The sequence below is a fragment of the Eleutherodactylus coqui genome, chromosome 9, assembly GCF_035609145.1.
Source record: "Eleutherodactylus coqui strain aEleCoq1 chromosome 9, aEleCoq1.hap1, whole genome shotgun sequence".
Classification (NCBI taxonomy): Eukaryota; Metazoa; Chordata; class Amphibia; order Anura; family Eleutherodactylidae; genus Eleutherodactylus; species Eleutherodactylus coqui.
Window position 1 is genome coordinate 74,605,974 of NC_089845.1, and position 13,004 is coordinate 74,618,977.

A 13,004-nucleotide genomic window follows, 5' to 3' on the forward strand; every position below is an offset into this window, starting at 1 on the left:
ATGCTTATTGGATGGACATTGCAGTTGGGATTTTTTTCAGTCATGTAAAACACACACGTGGAAAATGCAGGCCTAAGCGGTCCAATGTGAAGCAATGGGGTTTTAGCACTGCATACTACACATGTAAAAAATATGCATGTAATACACAGCACAAATGCGTTAGTGTAGGTGAGCCCTTAGACATGGGTATTCCTGCCCACCACCATTCCTCAAGTCCCACAGGTCAAAGGCACTCTTCCCATTCTCCGCTTCCTCTGCCTCATCGCTATAATAAATTTGTCGCATTTTCAGACTGTCTTTTCTACGTTTATACTAAATATCAGACAGATTAGTAAATCTGCCCTTTTGTGTTTAGCAGTGTGTTAAAGAAGATTTTTCACAACATATTTAAACCTATCTGTACCTGTCCTGGTTTAAGAATGATTTTTGTAACAATTGCATTGCAATTTTTGCAGGTGATCTTTGATCAAAATAAGGAGAATGAAGAAGGAGAAAGAGAGGGAGACTGCAGCTCACCTCCACTCACTGCAGAACGAAGGCGAAGTCTTTGGTATAGTACTCAGTATCCCACAGATGAGAGAAAAGTAAGCCTGTTTTCAATAAAATGCTTCTCAACAAGGGAGAAACCTTAAAATGCAGGTCCAATCTTTTGTACTGTTAGAATGACATTCAGCTTTGCCTGCTGGCTGCGGGCCAGTTAAATCAAAATGTTAACATACTAAACATGGAGAAAACACAACATCATGAAATTACTTATGACCTCACCCACATTGTCATTGTTCTGAGGATATGATATCATTAGTGGATATCATACTATAGTTAGTGAATGTATATGGTAATAACTTAGGGCTCCCTTGGCGAGCCACACAGTATGAAGTCACAAGTCCAATGTGGCCTCTGAGCCACTGGTTGGGGACCACTGCCTGAAAATACTGTATGAATATACTGGTGTTAGCAAAATGTAGGAAAATATTAGAAATTCTTCCTAGTTCCTATATCAGGGGTGATATTATATGTATTTATTACTATGCACTGTTAGACAATTCTAGACTTGGGAACACTGCTTGTCCTGTTCTAAGAATTTTGTTTTTAGGGTCCTTCTACATGGGACAATTGTTGGGCGCTTAAGTGCCAACACTTGTCTCAACAAAAAGTGATAATTGTTCTGTGAGTGGAAGCAGAGTGCCTCTAGCTGCCCACTTCCATTCAGAGTAAACAGGTAGATGCTCATAGATAAAAAACTGCCTATTTACACAGGCTAATCGTCGTTTGATATTTATGCCTAAATAAACTGAACAAAGAATGATAAGCAAACAATCGTTGATCGTTCAGTTGCTGGCAGCACTTACACTAAACAATCATCTTTCAGATTCACATGATCTAGCGATAATCTGAACAATGATCGTTCCCAGTTAAATGGCCCTTAGCGATTGGAAGGATACAGATACAAACATATAGCTGTTCTATTGCAAATGAAGATAGTAAAAGTCAGCTACTGTGCAAACACACTTATTACTGTCTTTCACTTTCAAAGCCAAACACATGCATAGTGTATGTAAGGCTCATTTTGAAATGGGGGTTCATCAAAGCTATCCTACAACCACCCATCTTTTTCTTTATAGGCTTTTTTCAGGACTAAAATATTGCTGACTTATCCTCAGGATAGGTCAACAATAGTTGATCAGTGGGGGTCCACTATTCAGGACCCCAGCTAATTAGCTGATTGTAGTGACAGCAGCACTTAGGTGAGCACCATTGTCACTTCAGTACATACCAGGCATAGTGCTGCGCACATTGTATAGCAGCTGTGCCTGATATAGTAGGTCTGTCCCATTCACTTGAATAGGATTGAGCCACTTTCAGGCCATGTGACCGATAAACATAATGTCACATGGCTAAGGAGAGGCCGCAGCTCTCACCTTCGCACCACAACATATTCAATAAGCTGATTGGTGAGAACGTTGATCGCCGGTTACCCACCAATCAATTAATGACCTATCCTGATGATAGGTCATTAATAATTTACTCCCAGAAAACCCAATGCAGCGGAGGATCTGATTGCCAGGCCATAAAGGTAATAAAAAGGGTTGTTGTGAGATAATCCTCTACATCCGAGTATAAAGTAGATACTACCAGTAAAGTTGTTAGTAGGTCAGTTTTTAATATCAATAACTTTTTGTGAAGAGAATTTGTTTACCAGGGAGAAGACAATCAGATCTCATGTAGAAGTCTGTGCCCATAGGAAAAATACAAATCACACCAGCCTGTTGTGGTACCAAGTGATTTCCCTTTATTCAAAGCTGTATGTGGTTTATATACCATAAATGACATCACAGGAAAAGTACATACCTCCAAGATTAATAATAATACATAATAGTGTACAACTAAAATGCTTAACAGAAGTTACACCTTTAGGCCTTAGTCACACGGGCGTTTTTTCGCGCGATTTGCGGATCGCATGACGGATGCGCATCCACAAATCGTGTGACCGGGGCCAAAAAATCGCCCGAAAAATCTGCTCCTAGCCGCGTTTCATTAGAAACGGGCCGGAGCTGTCCAGCGCATTGAATTCAATGGAGCCGGCAATACAGCTGGCTCAATTGAAAGCAATGCGCTGCGGGCGAGCGAGGGACGAATTGTCGGGAAGGGCTTAAATATATAAGCCCTTCCCTGCAATTCATCCAGAAATGTGTAAAAATTAAAAAAAAATGTATACTCACCTTTCCGCTGCAGCCGGAGTTCAGCCGGTCCCTGCGCTGAGCCAATGAGAGGCAGTAGTCACTCACCCATTCATGAATTCATGAATGGGTGTGTGAGTGAGATCTGCCTCTGATTGGTCAGGCTGTGACCAATTAGAGGCAGCTCATTCAGCAGGTGGGGATTTTAAAGCCCCGGCTGCTGAATACTATAGAGAAACAGTTCAGGAGAACTGCTGGCGGCCGCCGCTGAACTCCGGCTGCAGCGGAAAGGTGAGTATACATTTTTTTTTTATTTTTACACATTTCTGGATGAATTGCAGGGAAGGGCTTATATATTTAAGCCCTTCCCGACAATTCATCCTGCGCTCGCCGGCAGCCCATTGCTTTCAATGGAGCCGGCTGTATTGCCGGCTCCATTGAATTCAATGGGCAAACATCGTTCTTCTCTGCCACAGCTGTTACAGCTGTGGAAGAGAAGAATGATTTGTCTTCTATATGTTCTCAATGGGGTCGGCGCTGCTGCCGCCGGCCCCATTGAGCGCATATAGAGAAGAGAACAGGAATCGCAGATCGCAGATAGGTGCAATCTGCCATTTCTGTTCTATAATTTATCGGACGAGCGCATAAAAAGCGCTCATGTGTCCGATACCATTGCAAAGCAATGGTTTTTAAAAATCGCCGGACGCATGCGCATGCGCAAATCGCGCGAAAAAACGCCCGTCTGACTAAGGCCTTAAGGTGTAATTATAACATACAATGAAACTGTTATGATTTCAGTGAGAAGGTATGCAAGGGAGGGTCTGAGAGACTGTCTTATCTTCTGTCTGTCTTATCCCGTACCATTCACTGGTATATAGAAAAGGTTTCATTTAACCCCTTAACTACTTATACTAGCAACATGCTATATCTTACTAGTATACAATCTAATAGAAAAACAATTAACTGATGCATTGATGTACAAGTTTCTTAACACTTTTGTGTAACAATTGCAAATTTCAACCAGAATTCTATGGAAAAATCGGATGTGTTCAGAAAGATTTGGTGGAAAGTTGCTTAACACATATAGAAAAAGAGAAGAACTTAACGCAACACATTCTGTGCATTTGATCATAACTGTGATAGTTGCTTTTGTATATGAATCATTTATTGGTTAAGCCTAGAAGGTTTGCTTCACAACTCTGTCAGGGTGCCTTCACACTTACGATCGTGATATCGCTGCATCTTGTTAACAGGAATGTCAATAGGACTTTCTAATGTTAAAAAGTAAACGCATCACACAAAAATCACAAAGCACAAACTTGCAATGTTGGTGTGATCAGGGGCGTAACTATAGAGGATGCAGTTGCACCCGGGCCCAGGAGCCTTAGGGGGCCTAAAAGGCCTCTCTTCTCCATATAAGGAGCCCGGTACTATGAGTAAAGCATTATAGTTGGGGGCCCTGTTACAGGTTTTGCATTGGGACCCAGAAGCTTCAAGTTATGCCTCTGTGCAGCATGGTTTAGTTATTGGTACAGGTACAGATACAGAAAGGGGGGGGGGGGCTCAGCTCACCTTTTGCATCAGGGCCCCTGACCCTTTACTTAAGGCCTCATGTCCACGGGCAAAAGAAGAATTAAAATCCGCAGCGGATTTTAACTCTTCTCCCGCGCGCGGATCCGCACCCCATAGGGATGCATTGACCACCCGCGGGTATTTATCTACCCGCGGATGGTCAATAAAAGGGATTTAAAAAAAAATGGAGCATGAAAAAATCTGGATCATGCTCCATTTTCGTGCGGGTCTCCCGCGGGCTTCTATTGAAGCCTATGGAAGCCGTCTGGATCCGCGGGAGACCTAAAATAGGAATTTAAAAGAATTTACTCATCCGGAGCAGACCGGGAAGGTCTTCTCTTCCTCACGGCTGGATCTTTCTTGCTTCGGCTCGGCAGATGTGCCGCCAGCGTGACGAGTTCATCCGCCGGCCGAAAAAGAAGATCCGGCCGTGAGGAAGAGAAGACTTTCCCGAACCGCTCCGGATGAGTAAATTCTTTTAAATTCCTATTTTAAGCGCTCATGTCCGCGGGGCAGGAGGGACCCGCTGCAGATTCTCCATGTAGAATCCGTAGCGGGCCTGATTTTCCCCGTGGACATGAGTCCTAAGCCCCTGGGTGTGATGCATTTTTAACTTTCCAAAGTTCTATTGACTTTTGCGTTAAAGGAATGCAGCGATATCGCAATCACAAGTGTGAAGGCCCCCTCAGACAGATATTTGTGTATGACCAAGGCCCGTGCTATGAAGTGAAGAGCCTGTGGCTCAGTACTCCTCCCGATGCCTCTGTACGGTGCCATATTACTGAGATGTTTCTTGCAATATCTCATCCAGTTAAGAGTGCCACAATTGGTTTTCTGTTAGAATCTGTCAGAACTGAGCCGGTCATTACTACAAGAATATGATTCTACAGTATGTATGACCAACCTTACTACTCACAGAAACAGATTTTTTTTCATTTCAAGTCAGTAATTTTCCTAGTCTTTTTGTTGCAGCTCTGTATCAATATTCTATCCCTCTATTACCACCTATGGATACAGAAAACCATGTGTGATATCTCTGTGGCATTTCAGGTTCCAATAAATGATTCTCCAATTATTGTATTGCAAATGCTTCATTAAAGAATAAACTGTAGCTGAATTACAATATCTGAAGCCGAAGGAAAAAAGTCAGATCCTACAGCTATTTATGTAACATTGCTTTATAATGGATTCATTATCATTAACATCTTTTATTGTACGTTAGCTACGGTTTTACTTTAATGTCAGATGTGTGTTGTATTCTGCTTTAGTTTTGTTTTAGTGCTTTGTGAGTATTTGTTGTCTATATGTAGGTTGGTTTCCAGAGCCTTGTAATCATTGTGGCTACCATTAATTTATTTTCCCGCCTTGCTTTTTGCAGCTACTTTCCCTGACTCAAGATGACTACAAGCCATCCGATGTTAGTATACAAGCAAGAGTTTATTTCACAATTGTACTTCACTCGTTTGGCATACACCTGACTTTATACACTTGAATAACCTTAAAGTATATGCATGCTCATTTGGAAGACTAAGCTTTTATCCATGTGGTGAGAATATATGGGGAGATCAGGCTTCTGAAACAGGGGTGTTTGTTAGCATAGTCAGGTGATCAATGAAAAAATACATGCATACTACTGGAAGCCTTTAATTGGAGTTTAGATTAACCCTGCATTCCCACATAGCAGAAACCGCTTGCAGCTGAAACTCTGGCCAGCCACAGCAGCCAGTGGCCATTCGATCTTGCCATTGGCAGCCACAACTGGGCGGAGTTTCAGCTCCAAGCATTCCTTACTGTGTGAAAACACAGCCGTAAGCAGATTAGAAGTTATTCTAGATATCTGTTTTCAAAGTGCACACATGTAGTGATTTTTATAGTGACCACCGAACTAGCCATGTAATATCTGACAATATGCTAGCTGAGTAACCCTAGACCAAGGTTTGTATTGTACTGTTTTACAGAGTAAATTCAGTCTAAACTGTGATTGAATATATTTTGCCAATTGCTGCTTGCCAGGTACTGCTTGTAACAGTTAATGGGACGCCAGTAGATTATCATGCCATAAATACGTCACTCCCTATGGAGAATGGACCTACGAAAATAGATATGTATTCTACACCTCAATACAAATGGGAGCAGACAGAAGAAATGTCAGGTAAGAGTACACCTATCCTATGTAATGGAATTGGTGCAATTGAAATCTGATTATATTTTAGGTGACATTCTCACTATTTTCTTATACTTGAAGTGAAGCTATCTCTTTTACTTAATTTGTATTTCCAATGTTCGATAAAGGAATAATATTAGTATTCTGTATACCTTTTATTTTCTAATTTCTCTTTATTGTTTTCATTGTAAAATTCTTCTAATCCTTCAACCCTTTGAGAAATCTTCTCATTGATGTTGAAGATTTGCTTTTGGATTGCCTACTCAGCACTTCGGAAATCCAAGAAATTCTGAAACAAGTCACAGTCTCATTTATTATTAAGAAATACATTAAGATCAAAGGCACAGAAGCATATAAAAACTCTTCCATGTTGCGTCCTCGAAAAACAGATGTGCAGTTCCGTATGCCATAAGTATGCGGTGTGCAGCGTTACCAATTATGTAAATTTTTACTTCTGTTCATTTTTTTATGAATAAAAAACTTTAGATTTTCTTATTTTCTTTAGTACACATAAGGAACTTGAACTTATGATAGTTTGGTCACTTTACTACAATACACTGCATTACCTTTGTATTGCAATATATTGAATATTGGCCTGCAAATACTGTATTTGTTAGCTTAAGTTCAAGACAGTGCTGGGAGCCTTCAGAAAGCCCCAGGCTGCCATTGCAACCAAATGGCTCCCTGTGATCTTGCCAGAGGACGACCATTCAGGGGACAAAGAGAGCAACCTCCCTCTGTCAAGTTATTGATAGAGTTAAAATCAAGATCAGAGTTACCTTTTGATCCCTACCACTGTGGCTGAGTGTGAGTTGTCTTGCATGAGAGCTCGTTCACACAAGCGCGTTCCGCATGCATTAGTGACGTGTCAAAGGATGACGTCTAAATAGAACCAATGGTTTCCTATAGAAGTGTTCACATGAAGGAATTTTAGACACACAAAATGCTCGCATCTGCAAAAAATAGGACATGTGAGTGCAAACTCGCATGTCGGCTCCTAGGTGCGCACAAAGATAGGACATGTCCAATCTTTGCTGCATGCTTTCCATAGGCTCCTATGGGAGCCTTGAAAACACGCAGCACTCACCTCGGACTGTGTGAATGGGCTACTTCAAGTAGCATAGTGGTGAAGGACTATGCTTCAATGTTATTGGTCAATCTGCACCGCCAGCTATGTATGTGTACATTTGTGAGATGTCCTTTATTGGAGTCTCCACACAGGTGTTCAGCTGTCTCACAACCAGCTAGAAAACTGCCAGACTGAGTACTGCTGTATCTATAGCAACTGAGGTCACAGGGGTTTGTGGGGAATGTAGTCCGCCCATAAGCCCTCATTCAGCTCAGAGACCATGTGACTGATCACATGATGTCATCACAGGTTCTGTCAGTACACGAGCTGCCCACATAAGTGTCCAGATGTATCACAAGCAGGTACAAACTTCCAGACTGAGTACTGCTGTATTCATAGCAACTGAGGCCGCAGGGGTTTGTGGGAGATGTAGTTTGCCCATAACTCCTCATTCAATGCAGAAGGAGGATAAAGAACTTGTGATGATGTCACTGTCATGTGATCAGGGGGCAGAGCTAAGAGTCGATGACTGACATAGGTGCTGTCAAGCATGTAACTCACACATCACACACACACGGATTGACAGACAAGTGCTCGTTAGCACTTTGACTGGGTGTGGTGGCATCCCTGTACATGCAACTATGCCTGGTACTTCAGCTTAGCCCCATTCACGTAACAGGGTGGAGTTTGAAATGATCTACAGTACCAGGCACAGCTTCAAGTGTTGTATCTGTTGTATCTGGTAAAACAGTGCAGGAGCCCCAGCTGATCACATATATCTAGCTTGTGGAAAACCCTTTTAATGCTGATTTACTTCAAAATATGCATCCCAGTTATCCAATAACTTATTTTTGCATTGGTGGTTTCTTTCTTTGCTGTATTGTAAGTTGGCATTATATGTACTAACTTCCTGCTGGGCTGCTGGGAGGTGTTAGGCAAGAGTGAAAGGGTCAGCATGAGCTTTTGACATCAGAAAGATGTCAGAAAATGGTTTCATGACCACAATATACTACATTGTGAATCACTGCTCATGGAGTTGTCTTGGAGCTGTTAAATTGCCAAAGAGTTGACAGAATTTAAAAAAGGTGAATAAATAAAACAGATGATCACAATTACATGTCTACCAGTCCGCACTTCCACTTTAAGCGCTGAATACTTGCCAGTATGCCTTTTTACAAAAGCCATTTACAAGGCTATATTCTACTGTGCTAGCTTTTTTACGAGGCTTAGAATAAGGCTGGTACAAGTATCTCATGCAACCTTGGAGTTGGTGTGCTGCTGTCTGTGGACGGCTGTGCTCCTGCTGCAAGGGCTGGCATCAGGGGTGTGTGTGTTATCATATGTGATATGATGGAGAATTACTAACATGTTTTCCATTAGAAAAGAAAGAAGAAGAAGAGGAGCAGGAGGAGTTGGAAGAGGATGTGTCCGAGAAAAAGGAAAACGCCAAAGTTCATGCTATGGTGGTAGCATTGCAGTTCATCATGAAGCAGAGTTACATCTGCGCTCTTATTTCCATGATGGTAAGAATAAGAATGCTGTTATTTTGGTTGCTTATTTTATACTTTTGCAGTCTTCTGTAGTTTATAGATATAACAATACTCCGGCTTTGTATATATGTAGAAATTTAAGCAAAATTCACCTGCTAGGTATACAGGTATGCTGGAAACTTATAAGAGAAAAAAATAAGCTTCCCAAATAAAAACATTTATTGTATTCCTAAAAAAAGGCAATATATAAAATGCTGTATGTGAACAAGCCCTAAGAGTAGCCATGAACATGAAGTAACTCTTGGCTCAAAACATTTGTGTGTTGACAGTCATCTCCTGACTTCTCCATAAAAATGCATGTTCAGGTTGACTGGTCATGCCTACTTATTGGAAGAGGAGAGGGGGATACGTCACTGCCAGTTTCCTCTGGCAGCAGCTTATCTCCCAAGGGAAGAAAGGATCAGCCACCATACACATAAGGTCGCCAGCAAATCCCACCAAAATCAACTTTTCTCTTGTGTATGGCCATGGCATGGATTGTGCAACATTGTATAAATTACACATATGACTTTTGTACATAAATAGGGTATTGATCCTTGTTCCCATTGGCTGGTTCACAAATTAGCTCTCCTTCCGGGCAGAAAGAAAGCTGTCTCTCTAGTGCCACCTATTAGAAGGTGGATATCCGATTTGCCAACCTTCAATCTTTAACTGGTGCTGCTACAAAATTAAGGATACAAGCAATTTCAAAGTCTTCTCCTTCTCTGCAGACAGCTGTTTTGGGATTTTTGGTCCTTGTTCGTTTACAGCAGAGAACTGGATTGCTGGATTAGAGGCCTTTACAGTGGGTCTGAGGGGTACTGTTGGTTTGGAAATCATTAGATTGAAGTTGTGCCCATTTGTGTACTACTTCCTAATTCACTGACATATATGTCTATTTTCTCTCATTTTACTTCCCACTAGGCTTGGAGTATTACATACCACAGCTGGTTAACCTTTGTACTGTTAATCTGGTCTTGCGCTCTGTGGATGATTCGGGATAGAAGGAAATACGCAATGATTAGTTCGCCGTTTATGGTTGTCTACGGCAATTTGTTGGTAACATTACAATACATTTGGAGCATAAATTTGCCTTCAGAACTTAAAGTCATTTCAGGTCTTCTTGAACGTAAAAGCCCTGAGGAACTAGCTTCAAAGGTGAACAGTTTGCACATTTTTTAACTAACTTTTTAGATTAACATAATATTAAAATGTGAATTATATTATCCCCTTAAGCACATGGACTATTCTGGGGTTAGGGACGTGACGATTTTGGGTGGATTTTCTTCTCTGCTTTTTAAAAGTCATAGCTTTTTTATTTGTCTGTCGACATGGCCGTCCGTATAAGGGCTTGTTGCGTGACAAGCTGTAGTTTTTGATGGTACCATTTCCTGGGTATGTATAACATGTGGTATAACTTATAAGAAAATGTTGGAACAGCATAAATGACATTAAAATATTTTTCTGCGGGTTGGTATGATTATAACTAGAGATGAGTGAGCATACTCGTCCGAGCTTGATACTCGTTCGAGTATTAGGGTGTTCGAGATGCTCGTTACTCGAGATGAGTACCACGCGATGTTTGAGTTACTTTCATTTTCTTCCCTGAGAAATTTGCGCGCTTTTCTGGCCAATAGAAAGACAGGGAAGGCATTACAACTTCCCCCTGCAACGTTCAAGCCCTATACCACCCCCCTGCAGTGAGTGGCTGGCGAGATTAGGTGTCACCCGAGTATTAAAATCTGCCCTCCCGCGGCTCGCCACAGATGCCTTCTGACATAAATCAGGGAAAGTGCTGCTGCTGGTGCTGCTGCTATAGGGAGAGCGTTAGGAGTTATTTTAGGCTTCAAGAACCCCAACGGTCCTTCTTAGGCCATAGAAATCGCAGATCGCACCTATGTGCGATCTGCGATTCCTGTTCTCTTCTCTATATGCGCTCAATGAGGCCGGCGGCAGCAACGCCGACCCCATTGAGAACATATAGAAGACAAATCATTCTTCTCTGCCACAGCTGTAACAGCTGTGGCAGAGAAGAACGATGTTTGCCCATTGAATTCAATGGAGCCGGCAATACAGCAGGTTCCACTGAAAGCAATGGGCTGCCGGCGATCGCGGGATGAATTGTCGGGTAGGGCTTAAATATATAAGCCCTTCCCTGCAATTCATCCAGAAATGTGTTACAATAAAAATATATACCGTATATACCGGCGTATAAGGTGACGGGGCGTATAAGACGACCCCCCAACTGTCACCTTATACGCCGGGAATACAGCGGAGCAAAGAATAAAAATCATTACTCACTTCTCCTGGCATTCTGCGGCGCTGCTGCAGGCTGTCGCTCCCTCCTGGTCCCCGGCAGAGCATTGCTTTCTGGACACAGTGCTTGAAATCCCCGCCTCCAGAAAACACACGTGCCTTCAGCCAATCACAGCCAATGACAATGACAATTCATCCTGCGATCGCCGGCAGCCCATTGCTTTCAGTGGAACCTGCTGTATTGCCGGCTCCATTGAATTCAATGGGCTAACATCGTTCTTCTCTGCCACAGCTGTTACAGCTATGGCAGAGGAGAACGATCTTTATGCTGACAGGGGGGGGGGGGGGGGGGCCCACTCTTGCCGCTATTGTGGCTTAATAGTGGGACCTGTGAACTTGAGATGCAGCCCAACATGTAGCCCCTCGCCTGCCCTATCCGTTGCTGTGTCGTTCCCATCACTTTCTTGAATTGCCCCGATTTTCACAAATGAAAACCTTAGCGAGCATCGGCGATATACAAAAATGCTCGGGTCGCCCATTGACTTCAATGGGGTTTGTTACTCGAAACGAACCCTCGAGCATCTCGAAACGAGCACCCGAGCATTTTGGTGCTCGCTCATCCCTAATTATAACATAACTAAAATTACATTTTTTAGATTGTTCCACTTTTGCACAATAAGACCCCTTTTTTGGATAGCTGCATTCAAACTCGTATAACTTTTTTTATTTTTCCATCAACGAGTTCTATGAGGGCTTGTTTTTTGCGTGATTTACTATAGTTTTATTGGTACCATTTTGGAGCACATACAGCTTTTTTGATCACTTTCATTGCGTTTTTTGGGAAAGCGCAATAAACAAAATAAGTCATTTGGCTCTATTCTTTAGTTGTTTTTATGGTTCTTGCCATGCAGTATAGATATTGTTTTCAATTTAGTTTACACGTCATTACGGACATGGTGATACCAAATGGGCTTTGTTGTTTTGGGGGGGGGGGGGTTTAAAGAGGGGAAAGTGGCAAAATGTTTTTTTAACACTATTTTTTACGCTTTTATTTGCCTTTTTTTTTCATTCACTTTTTATGTCCCTGTAGGGATCTTGAACCCGCAATCCTATGATTGCTATGATAATACATTGCAGCATGTCTCTACTGCAATGCACTATCACTATTGCTAGTGATCATATGCCATGACATTGTGGCGGGTCGATGATGTCACAGAGGAAGCAGGCTTCATCTGCAAACACTTTACATACTGTGATTGCAACACTGATTGGGATATGTAATGGGTTACCAGCAGGGATTGGTATTCTCACTAATCCCCGATGTTGCAGCAGAAGGCTGGCTTTCAGCCAAAGCCGTCTCCTGCTGCAGATGGCACAGGCTCAGCTTTTGAGACCGTGCCATGCACAGGACATAAGTTTGCGTCCTGTTGCAGTAAGAACCTGTTGCATGGACGATACCCTGGGTGCTCTCCAGCTTCTAGCAATCATTACTTTCCGACATTAGTTTTATTTCTTACTGGGTAAAATCGGTTCCGAATTTGCCCCATAGAAAATAATACCAATGAATAGATAGATACATTTACATTAGTTTCATATTACAGTCCATAAAACAGGGACCAAATGCGGAATAAAAGTACACCTATCTGAAAGGTTGTGTCTATATTACCATCATCGTTTCCATTAGTAAAGGAAACCTGTCAGCTTGAACTTGCTGTCCAAACTGTATACAGCTTCAC

The 13,004-nt window shown here is 42.1% G+C and overlaps 1 protein-coding gene across 6 annotated transcripts in view; it reads left to right on the forward strand.

The window, feature by feature from the left end:
* Nucleotides 1-13,004, forward strand: part of PIEZO2 (piezo type mechanosensitive ion channel component 2) — a 346,396-nt gene that overhangs the window by 234,055 nt on the left and 99,337 nt on the right. For all 6 annotated transcript variants that reach the window (XM_066579538.1, XM_066579535.1, XM_066579540.1 and 3 more), the window contains exons 9-13: nt 456-584; nt 5,629-5,667; nt 6,264-6,402; nt 8,864-9,006; nt 9,937-10,170. In XM_066579538.1, coding sequence (XP_066435635.1) covers nt 456-584; nt 5,629-5,667; nt 6,264-6,402; nt 8,864-9,006; nt 9,937-10,170 — 684 coding nt within the window. The remainder of the gene's footprint in view (nt 1-455; nt 585-5,628; nt 5,668-6,263; nt 6,403-8,863; nt 9,007-9,936; nt 10,171-13,004) is intronic.